We start from the raw sequence: 20,222 nt of genomic DNA on the forward strand, positions 1-20,222 counted from the left end.
CATTAATATGATTAAGCTTGATTTGGAAATGCAACACACACTCTTAAGGAAATCTGTGTATGTGTGTGCTCTTGGGTTCATCACAAGTTATAACCTAGATCCAGTTATTCTGGGCTGGCTACGATGATCACTTCCAGGATTTTAGACTCCTCAAGCAGCTGCTTTCCTTTCAACTGATTCGCCTGTAAACATTCATCATGACAGAAAAAGACACAAAGTCACCAACAAGGCTGATCTGAAGAAGTATGGAATTAGTTCATTTGTCATTCCTGATTGCATGCTTGTTACAGCATGCAAAAGAACCCCCTATTTGTAGGATCTGGCCTCTATCCAGCCCCATTAGGCATTCTGAAGCCCATTGATTTAAGAGGGCTTAAGTGCTCCTGTGTGCAATGGTGGCCTCTGAGTTTACGCTTTAATCGTAATGGGGTTGTTACTACTTCCTTGTTTTGAGCAGTAGCAAGATTAAGAACCTATGTAGATGGTGTTTGTTTAACATCAGTTTACCTCTCACGACTTCTAAGAATTGTACTTTTGAGCATGTTCAAAATTATGTTTTAATGCCACCAGCCTCAAGGTTTCTTTGCACAGAGGGAATTATTATCAAACTAGTTTAAGTCTATGATGTGGATGTGTTCATAAGTGTGAGGGCTGTCAGCTGATATTGTTGATTAAATAAAATAATCATCTCTGTCTGCAAGTCTGAACATTGATATACCTATGCTGCTGGTAATGAACATACGAATTTCTGTCAAAAACTGATCTGAGTTCTCTTCCAAAGTTGCGTGTATATTGGATCAATGACTTAATAAAATTAAAGAAGTTGAGGTGATTTTATATAGTCCTAATTCTAATCACACCAAAAGTGGACCCAAACAATCATGCTTACCTCTAAGATGACATGTGATATATGGATCTGTAAGAGAATATTAATATACAAGTTCCTGCACTTCTCAAAATAGCTGGTAAATAGCCTTACTTGTGGCACAGAAGTACTGTGGGGGTAGACCAGTAGGTCAGTTTACAGCACGTGAACTCAGCAATGTTCAGATTTTCCTCAGGCAGAGAGATTTTAATTCCAATGTAATTGAAGACCAAGAATGCCACTGAAATCAATTCTTTCATCCCAGACTAATACCAAAATATAAGATTGTATCACATGCTGCAGTGACTCTTGCCTTCCTCTAAGATAAGGTCTTTCAATTGTTTCAACTTGTAAAAAAGATGTATAGCAGTGGAATGATGTTAAAGCCCCACATAGCTTTAGTCTGGTATGTTTTCTCCTAAGAATGACAGAAGAGCGCAACTCCTATGCTCTGCATCGACAGTTGGGGGCAGCAATGTTTTGGAATACCAGTTGCTGGAAACTGCAGAAGAGGGTAGTGCTCTCATGCTCGAGTCCTGCTTGTGGTTTCCCACAAGCATCTAGTTGGCCAATGTGAGAACAGGATGCTGGGCTAGATGTGCCATTGGCCTGATCCAGCAGGCTCTTCTTATGTTTGACAGTAGAAGTGACACTGTCATATTTGCCACTTTCCCCCTTGGTGTGCATTGGCAGTTCTCTGCTCACAGTGAGCAAATTATTTATTTCCATTGAAACAGCGAATAAGTGTCTCTTTCTCTCTCTCTCTCTCGGTCTCGCATCCAAAGCAATGCATTTAGGACTAAAACCCTTTCAATCTGCTTTCAGGCCTGGACCCAGCACTGAAACAGCCTTGGATGCCTTTATTTGGAAGAGAGTCAAGATGAGTGCTCTACCCTGTTGATTCTTCTTGACCTATTAGTGCCTTTCAATGTCATTAACCATAGTATTCTCCTGGATTGGCTGGGTTGGGTAGGAGTTGGCGGCACTGTACTGTGGTGGTTCCACTTCTTTCTGCAGGGCTACAACTTGAGAGCAGCATTGGGGGCATTCTGCTCCATCTTGGCAGTAGTGCTGTGGAGTTCTGCAAGGCTCTATCTTGGCACCCGTGCTATTTAACATTCATATGAAACCACTGGAAGGTGTTATCTGGGGATTTGAAGAGCAGTGTTGCTCATGTGCTGATGACACCCAGTTTTATCTCCCCATGCCACCTGAATTGGGAAAGGATGTGCAGGTGCTGGATCTGGGTGTGGAGGCAGTGATGAGCTGGATGAGGGCCCAAAAACTGAGGTTGAATCCTGAGAAGACAGAAACTTTTTGGGTAGATAGTTCCTGGGCCCAAGAATCAGGTAGATGGTTCAGTCTGTATAGGGTAGCACCCCACCCCTTCAGGAAAAGGTATGTGATCCAAGGATAGTCCTAGACTCCCAGCTGTCACTTGAGGCTTAGGTAGCTTCAATGGAAAGGAGCATCTGTGTCTGGCTACAGCTGGCTTGACAGTTACAGCCATTCTTGAACCAGCTTAACCTGGATATGGTTAGTCTAGGCTCTCATAGCCTCCTGAATGGAATATTGCAGCGTGTTTTACATTGGGGCTGCTCTGAAGACATCATGGAAAGTGCAGCTGGTGATTTAGTCTGGGACAGTGAGGTGGGATCATATTACACATATCCAGAAAGGAAGGCACTGGTTGGTAGCGACCTACCGGGCCCAATTCAAGCTGGCAGAACTAGTGTACAGAGCCATGAACATCTTCGTACCCATGTCTATGGCCTGGAAGCCATGACAGGAAATAGGGTCTTCTCAGTTATGACACCCAGGATCTCCAATTCACTTCCTATTGACATCAGTCTGTCTTCCACACTATTCTAATTCAGGTGAAAACTGAAGATCTATTTAATTCTGTAGACCTTTGGAACATAAAAAGGTGGCTCCGTTGATTTAATCTTATCTCTAACTATGTTACTGCTGACCATGTTAGTTAGGATTGTGATGGAAAAGTTGTTTTTGTGTTTATTTTTCTGCTTGTTGTTAGTACCCTGGGCTCCTGTGTTGAGGAAGGTTGTAATATGAATGAATATTTGTTGATGTTGTTTATTATGTTGCATGTTTGATTCTAATAAAAGGCAACAATCAGCTTCATCAGCGCTATCATAAATTCTATGAATACTGAGTGTTGGCTAAATTTGGTTTTATTTGTGTTCAAGAAGGGAGACAACAGCATGATAATTGTATTTAAAATTTGTCTGCCTTTACTGAGAAAACAGACCATGTGTGATTTGACACATGTTTAATTCAAGCTATTTTAGTAATGTACCGGTAACATAATAGAAGAAAGTAATTTGGTACTGAAATAATATGTTTTGTTCTGTCAAGCTACTTTTCTTATTTTCAATGTAAAGTTTAAAATCAACAACAGCAAATACTGGAAATGGAAGCCCAAAACAAACTCAACTGATCTAAAATGTCAACATCTAAAGTAATTTTTGTTCCCCCCCCCTCATCCCAGCTTTTCCTGCTGTTAGTATTCACTTTCGAACCACTCCGACATTCATTGCCATTCATAAACAGATTGTATGTTGCTCCTTGTTAATATTTGGTCAGTGGCGTGCTAAGCAAGATACATATTCCATTTCTCATCACATTGCAATTTGTAACCATTGTAGGAGGGGTCATCTATAATTTCCTGCAGTAAGTATGTCATGTGTTTGTTGTTGTTGATGTTGTTGAGCATAGAAACAATCTCTTTAAAAGCAGAACTAACACAAACAGCATCTGTGAGGATGTGGTCACGAGCGATACTCTGGTTCATCAAACCATGCCACTCAAAGAATGCACATACAGTACAAGGCTCCTTATGGATGAACAACATTAGAGGCTGATGGGGAGGGTTTCACTTGGAATAGTGAACTTTATTCCAGTTACTATGGTCCAGACTAGATGTTGCACACAGTCATGTGTATCTTTTCCTCTGACTTCTAAAAACAAAAATAGCCTGGTCAGGTGCTGGTACAAATTTAAGAGAAAGAAAATTGGAGAGTGGGGTGGTCGCTTAACAACCAGTGATGGCTGCCATTTTCCCATTAAAAAATCACTATATTCTCAAGCACAATGCTTAGATCTTACAACAAGGCCTGGGCACTGCTTATTTTTAAATCAAGGACCACCACTTGGTTGATGATAGGCTGATTCAAGCAAAATCATCCACTGTATCTGTGGCTCTTGGATGCTTCCAGGCAGTTGCTATCTTTCGGGTGGGATTCAGTGATATATTGGCAAGCCCAGGTTGCAGGATTAAAAGCTGGCTGACGTCAGAACGGTTTGCTGCAATATCATATAACCTCCCCACAAGCAAATTAGGATGAATGCTCATTAAAGAGGTCTCCAGGAAGCAAATGTTACGTCTTTTTCAAGTCTTAACTTTTTCGTTTACCAAGCGAGTTCTCTTTCACTGTTACCTGTTCCATCCCAGGATAGCTGAGGTCAATTATTTCTCCTACTGTTGTTATGACATTCTGTAGGGTTAGTTGCCTCTCCAATTCCAACTTGCATTTAAGATCATTATCAGATTTTTTTGGGGGGGGGGCATACTTTTAAGAACCTAGAATTGGAGAAGGTTGAGAAGGGCTTTCCAACATTTGAGGAACGGGAATTAGTATATTGCTTTCTGCTTTTCTCTTCCCTATAATGAATGCACAATGGTAGGTCTTGGGACCACCCATGCTGGAATAATGACTCACTCCCAAGTCTTGTACCCTCTGAAACAGACATTTGAAGCTGTCTCTTCTTTTCTCCCTGATAGAACTCCCCGTAGTAATTTCTTTCTTTCCTCCTGCTCACCTAGCAGTTTCATATTCAACAGGTACAGTATAGAGGATGACATCATCCCATACAGATCTCCATCATACCTAGTTTGACTGACGGCCATGGGTGGTAGTCCACCAATAGCATTAAGTCTTGCAGCTCCATGCAAAACATTGTAACTACCCAGGAGAGCTGATGAAGCAAAAGTGGTTATGAGACCAAGCTATGAAGCAGGAAGTCCCTGGTTCAAATCTCATCTCTGCTGTGAACTCACTGGATAACCTCAAATAATCCACACTCTTTTCAGTCTCAGCCCCCAATCTCAATCAGCAAAACTGAGATAATAATACTTACTTACCTTACAGGGTTGCTTTGTAAGAATTACAAGACAATCTATTTGAAGAACTTTGAATACCCAAAAGTCCTAGTAATTATTACTACTAGGAAGAGAGAGAAAATTCATTGGAGTGTTGGCATGGTCACCAAGAAGGCGGGGGGGGGGCGACAAAAACAAACCCCACCCCTATTTTTGTGTGTTCACTTCTGCATATCATTTAAAGACTGTCTCAAGACAAATCTAAAAAAATGTAGTATGAACACCAGCAATTGGGAAACACTTGCCTGCGAGCACTCCAATTGGAGAACAGCCTTTACCAAAGATGTCTTGGGTTTTGAAGACACTCGAACTCAGGATGCAAGGGAGAAACGTGCTAAGAGGAAGGCGCGCTTGGCAAATCAACACCGTGATGAACTCCCGCCCAGAAATTAATGTCCCCACTGTGGAAGGATGTGTGGATCCAGAATTGGCCACTACAGTCACTTACAGACTCATTGTTAAAACCGTGTTTATGGAAGACAATCTTACTAAGCTACCCCCCAAAGAAGAGTCCCTACCCCAAAGAGCTAACAACCTAAACTGCAGATTTCAGCAGTGTGTGAAAGGTAAGAAAATAGGTGGAACTGGATAGCTCAGTTAGTTAGAGTGTGGTGCTGATCATGGCAAGGTTGCAGGTTTGATGCTGATATGGGACAGCTGCATATTCCTGCATTGATGCAGGTTGGACTAGATGATCTGCAGGGTCCCTTCCAACTCTACAATTCTAAGTGGGCAGAGGGGAGTCAAGGGTAGCTGATGCTTGTTTGGAGGAAAGGATTATGTTAAAAAGCACAGGAGAGGGTGGTGAAGGTGGAGCGGGGTGAGCTTGCAGACAAAATTTATTTAAATATGTGCAGACAGCATGTGTGAAGATCCTGCCCTCCCTTCTCCCTAAGTTTGTGCTGCAGTCATTCCCTTTTTCTCGCTATCCTTTTATCCTCTAGTTAAATCCTTAAAGGCAGTGCTAGAAACTGTCATGAGAACACTCCCAGGGCCCAAGCAAGCACAGTTTAGCATATTCAAGGGAGAATTAGCAGGAAGGCTGAGTGTCACACAGGTTTTTTTTTTAATCACAGACAGCTGATATTACAGTGTAAGAACACCCTTGCTTTACATATGATGAGCTTTTTTAAAAAATAAAAATAAAAAAGGCAAATCAAACAGCAGCCACCCACTATTCTATGCAGCATCGGTGCCATAAATAGGTGCATTCCCATGGTTGGTTGATTTTAAATTTATGATAAAGTATATAAAATTAATGAGATGTGGCTACACTTAACATGCTGGGGGAGCGGAATCTACTTCCCTGCTGTTGTGCTCGTATCATGTACAGTACTTCAGAGTCGGTGCGCTGAAACCAGACACCCCTTTCATTCATGCAGTCAAACCCCAGGCAGTCTTATCTGTGACACAGCTTTAGACAATCCATACCTAACCCTTTTAATATTATTACCAGATTTGCATTGCAACCTCTTAAGCATGTGTTTCTCTCTCTCTCTCTCTCTCTCCGCAAAAAACTGGTGCCAGAGCTGGGGGCTGTCCTGCCGTACAGTTGTATTCTCTCTGTGTGCTTGCTGAGTGGGAGGGTCACACCGTGTGAGACTAATAAGGACAGAGCTGCGTCCCCTTCTCCCACTCTTTAGAGACTCCAGCAACTCCTCGGCAACTACAGCAGCTTTGTACAGGCATTTGCTGCGCTTCTGGGGAGGGGGAACTTAATCAAAGGTAAGAGCCTCTTGTTTGCGATCAGCTGATTTACACCCAGTATACACTGCAAAGTACTGTACTGTGTGCTCTGCTTGGTTGGGTTTGCTCTGGTTTTGACAGTGTCACAAATGAGCCCTCTATATAAATGGTATTATAGATTGTGCGCTGGTATATCAATAGCTGTCATTCTGTGCTTGTTACACTGTGCAGTCTGTGTAGCTGTGTGATGGGAAAACAGGTACTTTTTTTTTTTGGCATGGATACGCTGGTTTTAAACGAATGCCCTGTTCCATAAGGCACAGGGAACAGTTTAAAGCACATGCAAGGCTTAACATTTACAAACTGATGCAGTGATAATGAAGCTTGTGGGTATATTTTGTTCAATGTGTATATACCAAAGGAAATAACTGTGAGGGTGTGGGTGCGTTGCTCTGTCTTCTAGGGGCCGTTGCACTAAATTGCGTGTGTATATCGTGAAGGAAAAGAAAGTCATAGAGGGATGCTGAAATTCTAAAGCAGCACAGCTCCCATGAGGAACTATAGTGCTTCTGCCTTTTACTGGATTCTATCTCTCTCTCTTGCTGTCGGGGATATTTTGTTTTGTAATATTGCTAGAGATCTTGCATTTGGGACCAAGAGAGTGCTGTCCCCTCCCAGGTACACACCTGAGTAAGCAGAATGGTAGAGCATAACCCCCTATAAATGAACCCCTCTTCTCCAAACACACACACACACACACACAGAGAGAGAGAGAGAGAGAGAGAGAGAGAGAGAGAGAGAGAGAACGAGGATGCTATTCAGTTTTCTATTTAGTCGCATTCTGAGGTGGGATGGTTTCTTTCCATATCGGTGCAATTTCCGATTATTTAAATATTATACTGCTGTCATACAGAATCCCATAAGCAAGCGGGGCATGTTGTGGCCGAAGTTAACAGCTTTTAAGTCCCATTAATTGGAAAGGGAGAGATGTAAGGCACATGCTTAAGTGCCCCACTAAAACGGATGCAACACACCGGTGCTGCCATTTATCTGGATACTGCTCCATATATATTTGCTTGTTTAGTTAGCTAAGGGGCGGGGGGCGGGGAGCATGTTAAAAATCTTGATTAAGAACCACTTTGTGGGTTCCAAGGTATGGCACTTTCAGTCTCTCCCTTTCAACCACACCGCATAAACTTCTAAAAAGGTAATATAAATATTTCCCTGTGCGGGTTCCAGATGTGGTTAAGGGTGGTGCATTTCCTTTGCTGGTGGTGAGGTGCTTGGGTTGGTTCCATTGTGGCTGTTATGTGATGTGGTGGAAAACGGAAAACGGAATGCCCTTGTGCTTTTGCTTATACCACTGTCACTCATAATGAGCAGCGTTAAACTCTGGTCGCATTACACACCAAACATTTAAAGCACCTATCCCCTCCAAAGACTTCTGGGGATTGTAGTTTAAGAGTGCTGGGAATTGTAAATCTGTGAGGGGCAAGCTACAGTTCCCATGGGGGCAAGTAATATGAATACACCATAAAATACATTGCTTTTTAAGAGCAAAGTAACTTTTGAAAGCAATAACAATTCTCCCTACCCTCCCATCTTACAGCCTGCCTCACTTTGTTAATTCTCACTACAGATCTGATCTGGTCCACTGGGGAACTGTCTTCATTTCTGAAGTTTTCTCTCAAGAGTGGCTTCTCTTGTATTTTAAATCAGTGTGGCTTTGGGCATCCACTTACATTGAACCACTGTTTTGCTTGCTTCCCATCATGCTTAAAGCAAACAAACCTGTGAACTGCATATTTCTAAGGGTTCCTAAATTAATCACTCGGTTGCCAGAATAAGCACGCACACACACACACTTCACACTTATCTGACATGGCAAGTGCGTGGCTGAAAGCGCCCTAAGTTTGGACCACATGTGCTTACTTTGTGACATTCAAAGGGCTCTGATGAGAGCATTAGAGGATGCCATTTCCCAATGGAAAAGGTGTTAGGTGTTGTTAATCAGGATGTGAAAGGCTTAAAATAGAAATGCCAAAGCCCCGTTAGCCTTTGAAAGCAGGGGAGCAGCCACAATAAGCAGCATTGGCTTCACACTCTGGTGTGACTTGCATCTAAGGCTGCCATTTTATTTTTTACTAGCCTTGCTCCTGGGCTTCAATCAAAATCCTTTGCTCCTAACGAACATTAGAAGGTAAGGACTTTTCTGATATGTGGATAAATGGAGCTGGGTGGAAAGCTGTGCACATATGAAACAGGCTGTGGCAAAAAGGTCATAACTGTACCTGCTGCCAGCTGACGAGTTGGAGGAGCTGCCTGGGCCCAATCAGGCTGCAATAGCAAAATCAGGTAGTAAAAGCCTGAGGGGGTTAAAGAGGACTGTACCACTTCACAGGCAGCAGTTGCTTCCTCATGTAAAAATTACCTCCAATTAAGTATATACTACACCAAGCCAGTCTATTCCCAGAGCTGCTGGCTATCTACTTGCTAAAGTTGTTTTTTTCCCTAGAGGGAACAGGTTAAACACAGAACAATATTTAAAAATTGGACCCCCCCCCTCCTTCCTAATTTCCACAGGTTGAAGTGATACATTCCATTCACTCATTCATGCCCTCATTACTACTTGTCTGCTGCATATGTAGACTAGGCCTAGGTGCGCTTTTCTTGCACACCGCAGGCAAGGAAGTAGGCCATACGTGCGTGACATCCTCCTCTCTAAAGGTAATTGAAATTTTCTTCTCCAGGCAAGGGTTTCTGAGAGGAGTTGCTGTTTCACATACTTGAGTGTGGACTGAGCACCTAAAATTGTTTTGGAGTGAGGTTGAGACGAGGCACAGGTAAAGGTCCATTATATGTGCTTGGTGGTCCCTGCTCAGGTGTGTATGTGTAAAAGAAAGGCTCAAGTATTCTCCAGTGTGCTTTAGAAATATCAGGTAATGGATGTGTTACATGAAGGAAATGCACAAGCGGTCTAAAGTGGTCCAGCTTTTAAGGTTGGCTAATACCTCCTAGTTTACGATACTCAATGTTTATTTGCCCTTAACTGCCAGGAAACTCTGGGGAGGTGCTCAAGTACGTGAACAAGCCCGCATGCTGTCGGTCGGCCTGTTCTGAAGCGAGTTCCAAGCTTGGGCAGAGAGAGAAGGTGGGCTATAGAGCATTTTTTTCCAATCCAATTTTGGACATGGGGTGCCCGAGAGCTTGGAGTAGAAGAGGGAAGGGCGATGGGAATGGGCAGTGCATAGACACTGGCTTGAGCGTTGCACTGCACGGGAAAGGAAGGTGAAAAATCAGCAGGAACCTCCATGCCTAATTCTTCCCAGCTAAGAAAGAAGTAGATGCATTGCAGGGAGTGATTTGAGTCAGCAAGAAAATAGCCGTTGAAATCTGTTTCTAGTGGTAGGATTCAACTCTGGAGTTAAGGGGTGAAAGTAAATAAGGAATGCAAGTTCTTTCCATAAATCTTCTACTTTTAACAGCTGTGTGGCATGGAACCAGAAATTCAACAGGTGAGGTTCTTCCATCCCTCTGGCATGAAGATGCTGTAATGCAAGCTTTACCTACTGATTTTTCCTTAACACAGTTATTGAAAACAAAGGAACCTAGCTTGGAAAAGGTTGACAGCCATGCTAAACAATATCTCATGTGTGAGCAATCACACAGGTAGCTCCCACGCAGCAGATTAGGTGGCAGGAATTATAGGATGCATTTTGAAACTATTGGTTAGGTGTAGCCTCTAGTACACTTTGTTTTAGAAATTAAGCTTCAGAATGGCAGTGGACTAGTGCCCTGTGAGTTCTACATACACACTTCTTCCCGAAGGTGGGCAGATAATAATTTAAGCAAGCCCCGCCAAAGCAGCTTGCAAGAAATAGCAATTGAAATGCATTAGAAAAAGGAGCGGCACTGCCTTGGGTCAATAAAAACAATCAGTATGTACCTGCAAGTGGGTTTTCTATACAAGTAATGTGACTGCTTTTGTTGTCCTTATCAAGTACAATAACTTGTGTGAATAAAGATGGAGCCACACAGATGTCTTCCCCCAGTTTCTTCTGCTCACTTATGCAAGGAATGCTTGCAGGCCCCTCGTAATGGATAGTCACATGAAAGTCAGGGTTGCCATTGGATTTAGCATACCCAGTCAATATCAGCAAGCCCTTGGAGAACAAAACAAATCCCAAGATCACCAGGATGAGCAGAGTTTGGAATAAGAAGGTCTCTGCCTGCGCATGTGGAGGGTCTTCATCCTGGCTCAACCATAGGTAACCAGCATAAGTCCAAATGAGGCTAAGACCTCCAAAGGGGTATAGCAGGAATGGGATGGGGGAAACTTCGTTGTTGTTCAGTCGTTCAGTCGTGTCCGACTCTTCATGACCCCATGGACTAGAGCATGCCAGGCACGCCTATCTTTCACTGCCTTCTGCAAACTTACCCCTATTCAAAACTCCTTTCAGTTCACTCATGTGACTAGCAACCTAGTGGACATTACACTGGCAAAAAGAGTGGTGTAAGTCAAACTCTATTTTAAAAGCTTGTTTTCCTGCTGCTAAGCTTGGGCTGGCTCAGCTGGCAATATCTTCGCTTCTGAATACAGTGGTACCTCGGGTTACAAACACCTCAGGTTACAAACACTTCAGGTTACAGACTCCACTAACCCAGAAGTAGTACCTCGGGTTAAGAACTTTACCTCAGGATGAGAACAGAAATCGCGCGGCGGCAGCGGGCGGCCCCATTAGCTAAAGTGGTACCTCAGGTTAAGAACAGTTTCAGGTTAAGAACGGACCTCCAGAACGAATTAAGTACGTAACCAGAGGTACCACTGTAGAGTTTTAAATAAGGGTAGTTTACCCCAGTGTAAATTACCCTGGCATGAATTACCCTGGCATCCTATAGCTTGGATTGCTGTGCCTATGTTGTATGCAGTAGTCCTACTTGTACTCATTGAAATTAATTGGTATGTCTAACTTAGGGCCACTGATATTAATGGACCTACTGTGAGTAAGACTAGCATTGGCTATAATGCCTTAAATTCAAGTTTGCAGGAATCATAGTGGGGGCAAGGATAGGTTGAAATGAAACATACAAACAGAAACACCGAGGACCTACATTGTAAGATAGTGAGAGAAAAGTGTGGCGATTCCAATTTTTAATGTACGTGACACTCGTTTTTAAAACACACACACACAAATACATCATTTATTTAAAATGTTTATACCTGGCTTGTACAACGAAAAATATATCTAGCTATAGATATGATGCAAACTAGTGCAGAAAGCTAAGGCTGTGTACGCATTACTGTTTGTTTGCTCCAGTGTGTGTGCACCACTGGTGTTTGACATCAAGTACACATGACATTAGCCACAATCCATGTCTATCATTTAGTTCTTTGAAAAGTACTGCTGCTGAACGGATGCATTTTTCCTCGAATGAGCTTCCACATGTTTTGAAAGTAGAAACCATATTCTCTCTGCAGTTAAGCTGAGGTGAGACAACTCAGATGGCCGTACATGCACAGATGACAGCTTCATGAATATGGCTTTGGGGGGGGTTGTAGGTGTGGGGAAACTGAACAGGTAATGTGCATCAGGTAAAGACATCCCTGCGCTCTCTGTGTAGTGTAGATATAGCGACGTGCAAATGTGATTTGCAGTATAGTGGGGGAGGGCACACCTAACTGTATTTAAAGCCAATAATGTGTACGTAGCCTAAGATTTGAAGATTCATACAGTCTTACCAGAAAGGTTTTCAGAACTTGAGATTCATTGCCTCTTAGGGTCATACTACACATTATTTTGGGTTGTTATTTTTTTGGTTTTTTTTTTTACTGAAATGCAGCAACAAAGCTGCACAGATGAAGGGATTTTTAAAAATCCTTTGCTCCTGTACTGTTTGTTTCCTCTCCTGGGCAATATACAAGTGGGACAAGATTTATAACGAACTCAAGAAGGTAATGAAGGTTACCTTTTGTAAGAAACCAGAGGCATTTCTTCTGAGCATAACTAATGAAGAGATACCCAGTCAGGATAGAGTGTTTTTTATGTATGCCACAACAGCAGCTAGAATCTTATTGGCAAGAACATGGAAAGGCGAAGAGATACCAACGGTGGAAGAATGGCAGATGAAGATGATGGAGTATATGGAACTCGCAGAACTGACCGCCAGAATCCGGGACCAGAGGGAGGAGAAGGTGTCACGGGACTGGAAGAAATTTAAAGACTATCTAGTTAAATCAGTAAAATTGAATATTTGAGCAGAATTAAATAGAACAGCGGCTTTAGCAGGTTTATGTTAGATAAAATTGTTAGCAAGATATTCTTGTGTGAAAGATTTATTTGTTAGAAAATATGTTAAGATTTGGTGTTTAAGTTAAGATATGATTAAGTAAAGTAAAGCACATTAAAAACTGAGCAAATGTGAATAGAATAAGATACAAAGCTACCTAGAAGATATATATGATTTTGAAGACAGTGGAGGGAATGGGGGAAGTCCCCTAAAACAGAGAAGATAGTAACAAGAAAAGTAAGAGGATAAGTGTTAGTTTAAAGGTTTGTATATGTTTCTTTTTATTGTAATTGTTGGATTGTGTTTTTGTGCTGTGTTTATGTATTGTATTTCTGTATTGTTAATGTTGGTGTTTATGCTATGTTTTCCCTTTTGTCTTAATAGAAAATAATAAAATCTTATAAAAAAAAATACAAGTGAGCTTTTGATCAGGAAAAAGGGCTGGAATGAAAGGTTAAAGACCCAGACACCCTTGTTTCCCTTCCCTGTTGTTCTATCCAAATTGGCAGGCTCCACCTTTCAGGTAAAAAAAGTTGGGTGATTAAAGAATGCTCACTTTATATAATGTGTCATTTTGGTCCTTAGAATTCCAATATAGCCACCTTTTAAAAATGATATTTTTATTTATTTATTTTCTCAAAGAGCTAGTATGTCAACCAAACCGAAAGAAAACATAAATCCAGAACCCAACTTCTGAGTCAGCTATAGAGGCTTCCCACAGGATCTTCTAATGACATTCCATCAAACTCATACAAATAAAGACAGATTTATTTCCTGCACTTAACCAGAAATTAAAAACCAAGAAATGGAATAAGGCTTAAGCCATTTGCAGATTCTTAAACTGGTTTTCGTATTTTCTGCATCTATAATTCCCATGTAATCTTTTTGGCTAAAACGTACATTCAGTTGAAAAATGCACTTAAATAGTGTGCAAGAGTCTGAAAGTTGTGTTGAGTGTCGTGCGTGAAAAATGCTTTCCAACTCCTTGAGAAAGCCAATAGAATTTAGGCATATGCTCGAGTCCTAGAATCCATTTATCCAAATGAGATTCAAGCACAATTTTGCCATCTCTCAACTACCTCCTTTTTTGTTGTATTAGTGAGTCTGACTTCCAAAATAAAGAATCAATCAACCGCAGCCTCTTCTTGCTGTTGGTCTTATAAAGGCAACATTAATGTGAACACAACATATAGATGGTACCAATGGATCTGAAATAGAACAGCCTGTATTACCCCACTAAGGTAGGGTTACAGACGTTCCCAGGAACAGTCCCCAGATTTGCAAATCTGTCCCTGGACAAATTCCGTCCCCGGAATGTCCCCAGAATTGTAAATCTGTCCCCGGGAAACGTGGCAGCGGCTGCCTCAGCAGCCCAGAACCAGCCTGGTAGCGCAGTTGGCTCTGGCTGGCTTCATGGGCTTCTCGCTGCCGTGGCGCCCGCCATTTTTCCTTGCTGGACGTCCCCATATGATGTGTCTTATGCGCAACACATAAGACACATCATATGGTGTGGTGTGGTTAAGAGCGGTGGACTCATAATCTGGTGAACCGGGTTCGCGTCTCTGCTCCTCCACATGCAGCTGCTGAGTGACCTTGGGCTAGTCACACTTCTCTGAAGTTTCTCAGCCCCACTCACCTTACAGAGTGTTTGTTGTGAGGAAGGAAGGGAAAGGAGAATGTTAGCTGATTTCAGACGCCTTTGGGTAGTGATAAAGCAGGATATCAAATCCAAACTCTTCTTCTTCTCTTCTTCAGCTTACATCATTTCCCACTGCAAACTGGAACTCCCCTCTGGCACTGTCTTTTGCTAACCAGCCAGAGTGCAGAGCAGGGCTAATAGTCTTACTGATGGCTTCTCTCTCTGTCTTTTATTAGGTCAATGACTCGGCCATTCCAGTGATAACCTTTGGATGGTTCCTCTTGGTAGCTTCTCTGCCAGGCAGTTTACTGGACAGGGAAAGCTGAGTGCAGCAATTTAAAGTCTAACATTCAGTTTAACCCTGTAAGCAGTGATAAATTCTAATTTTTACTAGATTGAAGAATTTAGGGGGATCTGCACCCTCCCCACGTACTCCTAACAATACATTAACTCAGTAGCTTTCAACCAGAGTGCCGTGGCACCCTGGGGTGCCTTGAACGATGGTCAGGGGTGCCACGGGCAACACTGGCCTCTGTCCCTCTTTCCTTCTCTCCCTGCTCTGATGCCCTCTTGTGTCTCTGCCTCCCAAAGACTTGCACAGCTGTTTATTGTAGCAGCCCGGGCTATAAGCTCCACAGGTGAATGGTGCCTCTGGGCAGCACCTCTTTGGGGTGGGGGGATAGCTCAGAGACCAGGGACAGCAGCACCAGCTGTCTGGAGGTCTCTCCAGGAAAGGGGAGAGGAGGCTGAGGGAAGTCTCCACAAGGGAAGGTGTTTGAAAAAGGGCAAGAGGCTGCCAGCTCTGCAGGCAAGGGGTGACGTAACTGGGCTCCTGAACCCCACTGGGGATGCCGCAGAAAGCCCTAAACAGCCTTGGTCCTGTATACCTGAAGGAGCGTCTCCACCCCCATAGTTCTGCCCAGACACTGAGGTCCAGTGCTGAGCGCCTTCTGGAAATTCCCTCACTCAAGAAGTGAGGTTACAGGGAACCAGGCAGAGGGGCCTTCTTGGTAGTGGCGCCTGCCCTGTGGAACGCCCTCCCAGCAGATGTCAAGGCAATAAGCAACTATTTTACTTTTTAAAGACAACTGAAGGTAGCCCTGTTTATGGAAGTTTTTAATGTTTGATGCTGTATTGTTTTTAATATTTGGTTGAAAGCCGCCCAGAGTGGCTGGGGAAACCCAGCCAGATGGGCTGGGTATAAATAAATTATTATTATTATTATTATTATTATTATTATTATTATTATTATTTAGTTGGCTAAGGAAGCCGTGGACTCAAAAAAGTTGAAAACCTCTGCATTAACTCTTTCACTATTAAATGCAGTTTAAAGAAAAAGAAGACAGATTGCCAGTGTAGGGGCCTTGATCTAGATTGGGATTCTAGCAGAAGGGCAATGGGGTTTTGACCCTCCTCCTACCACACTATGATCCTGACCTAGACTGGGGGACCCTTGTCAGCAATCTGCATAGGAAAAAGTTCTCATTGAAGAAAATTGAAGTCGTCGTTTCCCCCCCCCCCATGCAAATTGTTGGTGTACCACCATAACCCTGGATCTGAATAGGTATCATTGTGGGGAGGCAAATGGTTAGATCTATGTATCTATGTATATACAGTGGTGCCCCGCTAGACAAAAATAATTCGTCCTGCGAAAATTTTCGTCTAGCGGGTTTTTCGTCTAGCGAAGCGGCAATGCAAGCCGCGTTTTCGCTAGACGAAAAATTTTCGTCTTGTGAGGCAGCCCCATAGACTTTTTCATCTTACGGGGCTGCCTTCCGCTAGACGAATGCCTTCGTCTAGCGAGTTTTTCGTTTAGCGAGGCATTCGTCTAGCGGAGCACCACTGTAATTCTATTGTCTTTATCTGGTCTGGGTCTTCCATGCTTCACATTCATATAAATAGAATAGAATAGAAATACTTCATTGTCACTGTACAGTGGTGCCTCGCAAGACGAAATTAATTCGTTCTGCGAGTGCTGTCGTATAGCGAAAATTTCGTCTTGCGAAGCACCAATGGGGGAAGAGCGGTTTGACAAAAAAAAATAATTCACGGAAATTTTTCGTCTTGCAAGGCAAGCCCATAGGAAAATTCGTCTTGCGAGACAGCCTTTCGCTAGCAAATGCCTTTCGTCTAGCGAGTTTTTCGTCTAGCGAGGCATTCGTCTAGCGAGGTACCACTGTACCACATGTTTACAGTGAGATTAAACGAGCCCTCCTCTCCCCCACAATCTCTCAGTCCTTGTTACACTCTATGTGCTGTTGAACAACCTCCAACAACGAACATCAGCTGCAATTTTGCTGTCTTCCATTCAGCAGCCTAACGGCCCACGGGTAGAAACTGTTCTTTAACCTGTTGGTGTGGCTTGTCATGCTTCTATAGGGCAGATTAAAAAGGTGCTGGCCAGGGTGTGAGTCATCCCTGAGAATGTTCCTCGCTCTTCTGAGGTAATGGTCTCCTGCGATGACGTCTAGTGGACTCAGGGGACAGCCCATGATGTCTTGTGCTGTCTTTACCACCCTCTGTAGGGACTTTCTGTCCATGGCTGTCAAACCAGCATACCACACCGTAATACAGTATGTGAGAACACTTTCTGTCATCGACCCATAGAAGGAAATAATCAGTAGTTGTCTAACATTGTTCTTTAGCAAGACCCTAAGGAAATGAAGTCTCTGTTGGGCCTTCCTGACCACCTGGGCTGTATTGACCTTCCAAGTAAGGTCTTCACTAAGATGGACTCCCAGGAATTTAAAGGAAGAGACTCTTTCCACACAGCCCCCCCCCCGATATACAACGGGGCTAGCTCCCCTCTCTTCCTCCAAAAGTCCAACACCATCATGTGGGGGGGGGATACTACACTTATTGCATAGTTTGACCAGGAATCTTTTTCATATACAGTAAATAAATAACCATCCTTATTTGGATTTTTTATTTTTATTTTTTGCATTTTACTGTGTTCTGTTAAAGTCTGAATTCTCTTTTCATTATAAGTGATTTAGAAGAAATGTTTGATTGTGTATAGATGACAAAAATATTTTGTTGTATACAATCAGTTCTTCTTTTATGCAATCCAAAAATGGAGCTGTCCTTTCCCCCTCATTTACATATTTTTCTGAGACATGAAAACTGCTTAAAAAAGAAAAGAAAAAGAAATCTAGATATAGAAATGATACATCAGTATGAGACTATGACTGCTCCACTCGTCCTGCTGATAGTGAGTGCATGTAGTTTAACTTTAAGTATCATAGGCTAAAAATAATCAAAAATAAAAATGCTAATCAGCTATTACTAACACATAATAATTTAGTGGTCTTTTGACCAATATATGTGACCTTAGCATAGCTGAAAACCTATTACTCAACAATCTAAAAAAGTAGCTGAGAAGTACTTTTCATTGTCTTTTTATAAGTCTAAAATTAGCTTGCAAACACCCTTTGTGTGTGTGCGCGCGCTTTTTTCACACTAATAAATGATACACATTGTACTTGACTGATGACTCCTCTCTCTCTTCACAACTGCTTGTGATTTTCGCAGAAGTGAGAGGAAGTATAGTTCAGGGATGGAAAATTGAAAATAAAGTTCACCTTAGTTGTGTTACCATCAATCACAGACTATTTCAGTAAGCAAAGTTACAGAGAGCCTACATAAATAACACACAGTCAATACATATCAAATTTTAAAACATTTCTAGCAGTCATTGGTCAGCACAATGTAAAATTATTTTCTGCTCCCAAATGACAAAAATAAAATGCCTGTGGAACAGAAATTATTTGAAGGCCACAATAGAAAGAGGTACAACCTATGGCGTGGCCCCAAACATCAGGCTGCCTGAGGCAGAGCAGCAAATGTCACCCCTTCCCAACCTTGGTACCCAAGACCAGTCAAGTTATTTTTGCACATGTGGCAGAAAGTGCTACAGCTACCCCATCTCTGCCTCTGGAGATATAATAATAATAATAATAAATTAAGTAACTAACTAACAACTTGCTATCTTTTTATGACTCCAAAACCAGTTGCTTAAGGTGACTGCTTCACCCTGCCTAATGATAGGACCAGACATGGGTACTCAGAGCAGCAGTTATACCCAACATGGGCATAACTAGAAATTGTCTATATTTCCCAGGCAGAATAATGGACTAAGAATTTATTATACAGAGTCACGAATGTGTGTTAAAAAATTGCTATTGGTCATCAGGGATGCTCATGGAAAGTACACAAACAGCTGGTTTCCATTTTTAGATTTGGACCGTAATTAGCTTGTAGCAGGGAATTATCCAACCAGTTATGTTACAACACATCTCAATTCGGAAGTAAGACCCACTGGCTTTAGTCAATGAGATTTACCCCCAGGTGAGTATGTATGTACAGTACTACATTAATGGCTCAACAGTCTATACCCCTCTTTCCCCCTTATAACTAACTCATGTGTATGTAGCTACATTTTTCTTTGTGTGTATTTACGTACGTACGTATGTACGTACGTACGTGTGTACCAGTATGCATATGTATTTAAAAAGGGAATATTTAGATGATTCATAATTATGTAGGTTTTATATTAACTGGCGGCAATGTAGTTCAAGGGTTTGATAAGTATAGAGAGGAAGGTTGCTTCGTTGATGTGATATTATTTTAGACTTCACAAAAATATGATTAATTTTAAATATAGGGGGAAGCTTCTCAAGTACTAGTCCCTTAACCATTACCCACGAAACAAAAGTGTAAGGGTGAAATCATGTGCAAATTCCTGAGACCCACAGAGGAAGACGGAGCAGCATTTCATCACCCCTCCATCCTGTCTAGATATAGCTCCAGCTGAGAACTTCTGCTATGTACATGAAACTAAATTATCCTACACTTTTATGCAACTAACTGTATTTCTTGTAGGCTGCCTTGTGAGGGTTTTGCCTCGAAAGGCAGCATATAATTACTAATAATAAAAGAAACAAGCTGAACCTGAGTCCATTGATTTCAATGAACTCAGGCATGCCTAACAATTTTCAGTGGAAGAAGTAGGGGGCCTTTAAATGAAATTTGTAAGTCCCAACTTTCCCCACATTTTAGCCAAATCATGCCCCACATAACCTCCTTAAAACAGTACCTGTCACAGCAGGTAAGCAAGGTCAAGTCTTCTTTGGCCCCTTGTAATTTGAGCACTGGTGTCTAAATCTGGATATGTCTAGGCTGGACATCCACAAGGCAACCTGCTTGACCACAGTGGAATTATACCGTAAGAGTGTTTTTAATCGTGAATGTTTTCATTTCAGATTTCTGGTCATTTGTTCACATGTGTTCAAGAGGAGATGAAGGCAATTGGATCTTGCATAATTTGGCTTGGGTTGGTCATCCTTCTTCCAGTCTCTCATTCTATAGCAGTCACTGATAAAACAGGTATTTCTTTATTCCTCTTCCTTTCTAATCAGGCACAGAGACTTTGTCATGGTGATATTTATGCTTTTGAGAAAATAGTCCAGTCATTTGGTAAGTATAGAGGCACAGAAGGCTTTTCGAGATGTTCAACAGGGCAGATACAGCTACGTAGAAAGTTGTACTCTCTGCATAATAAAACC

The 20,222-nt window shown here is 42.2% G+C and overlaps 1 protein-coding gene across 1 annotated transcript in view; it reads left to right on the forward strand.

The window, feature by feature from the left end:
* The first annotated feature begins 6,570 nt into the window (after nt 1-6,570).
* The window catches only part of COL19A1 (collagen type XIX alpha 1 chain), a 177,188-nt gene continuing 163,536 nt past the window's right edge, over nt 6,571-20,222 (forward strand). The window contains exons 1-2 of the mRNA XM_033143221.1: nt 6,571-6,770; nt 19,920-20,043. Of these exons, the coding sequence (XP_032999112.1) occupies nt 19,956-20,043 (88 nt within the window). The 5' untranslated portion in view covers nt 6,571-6,770; nt 19,920-19,955. The remainder of the gene's footprint in view (nt 6,771-19,919; nt 20,044-20,222) is intronic.

The sequence above is a fragment of the Lacerta agilis genome, chromosome 3, assembly GCF_009819535.1.
Source record: "Lacerta agilis isolate rLacAgi1 chromosome 3, rLacAgi1.pri, whole genome shotgun sequence".
NCBI classification, from domain to species: Eukaryota; Metazoa; Chordata; class Lepidosauria; order Squamata; family Lacertidae; genus Lacerta; species Lacerta agilis.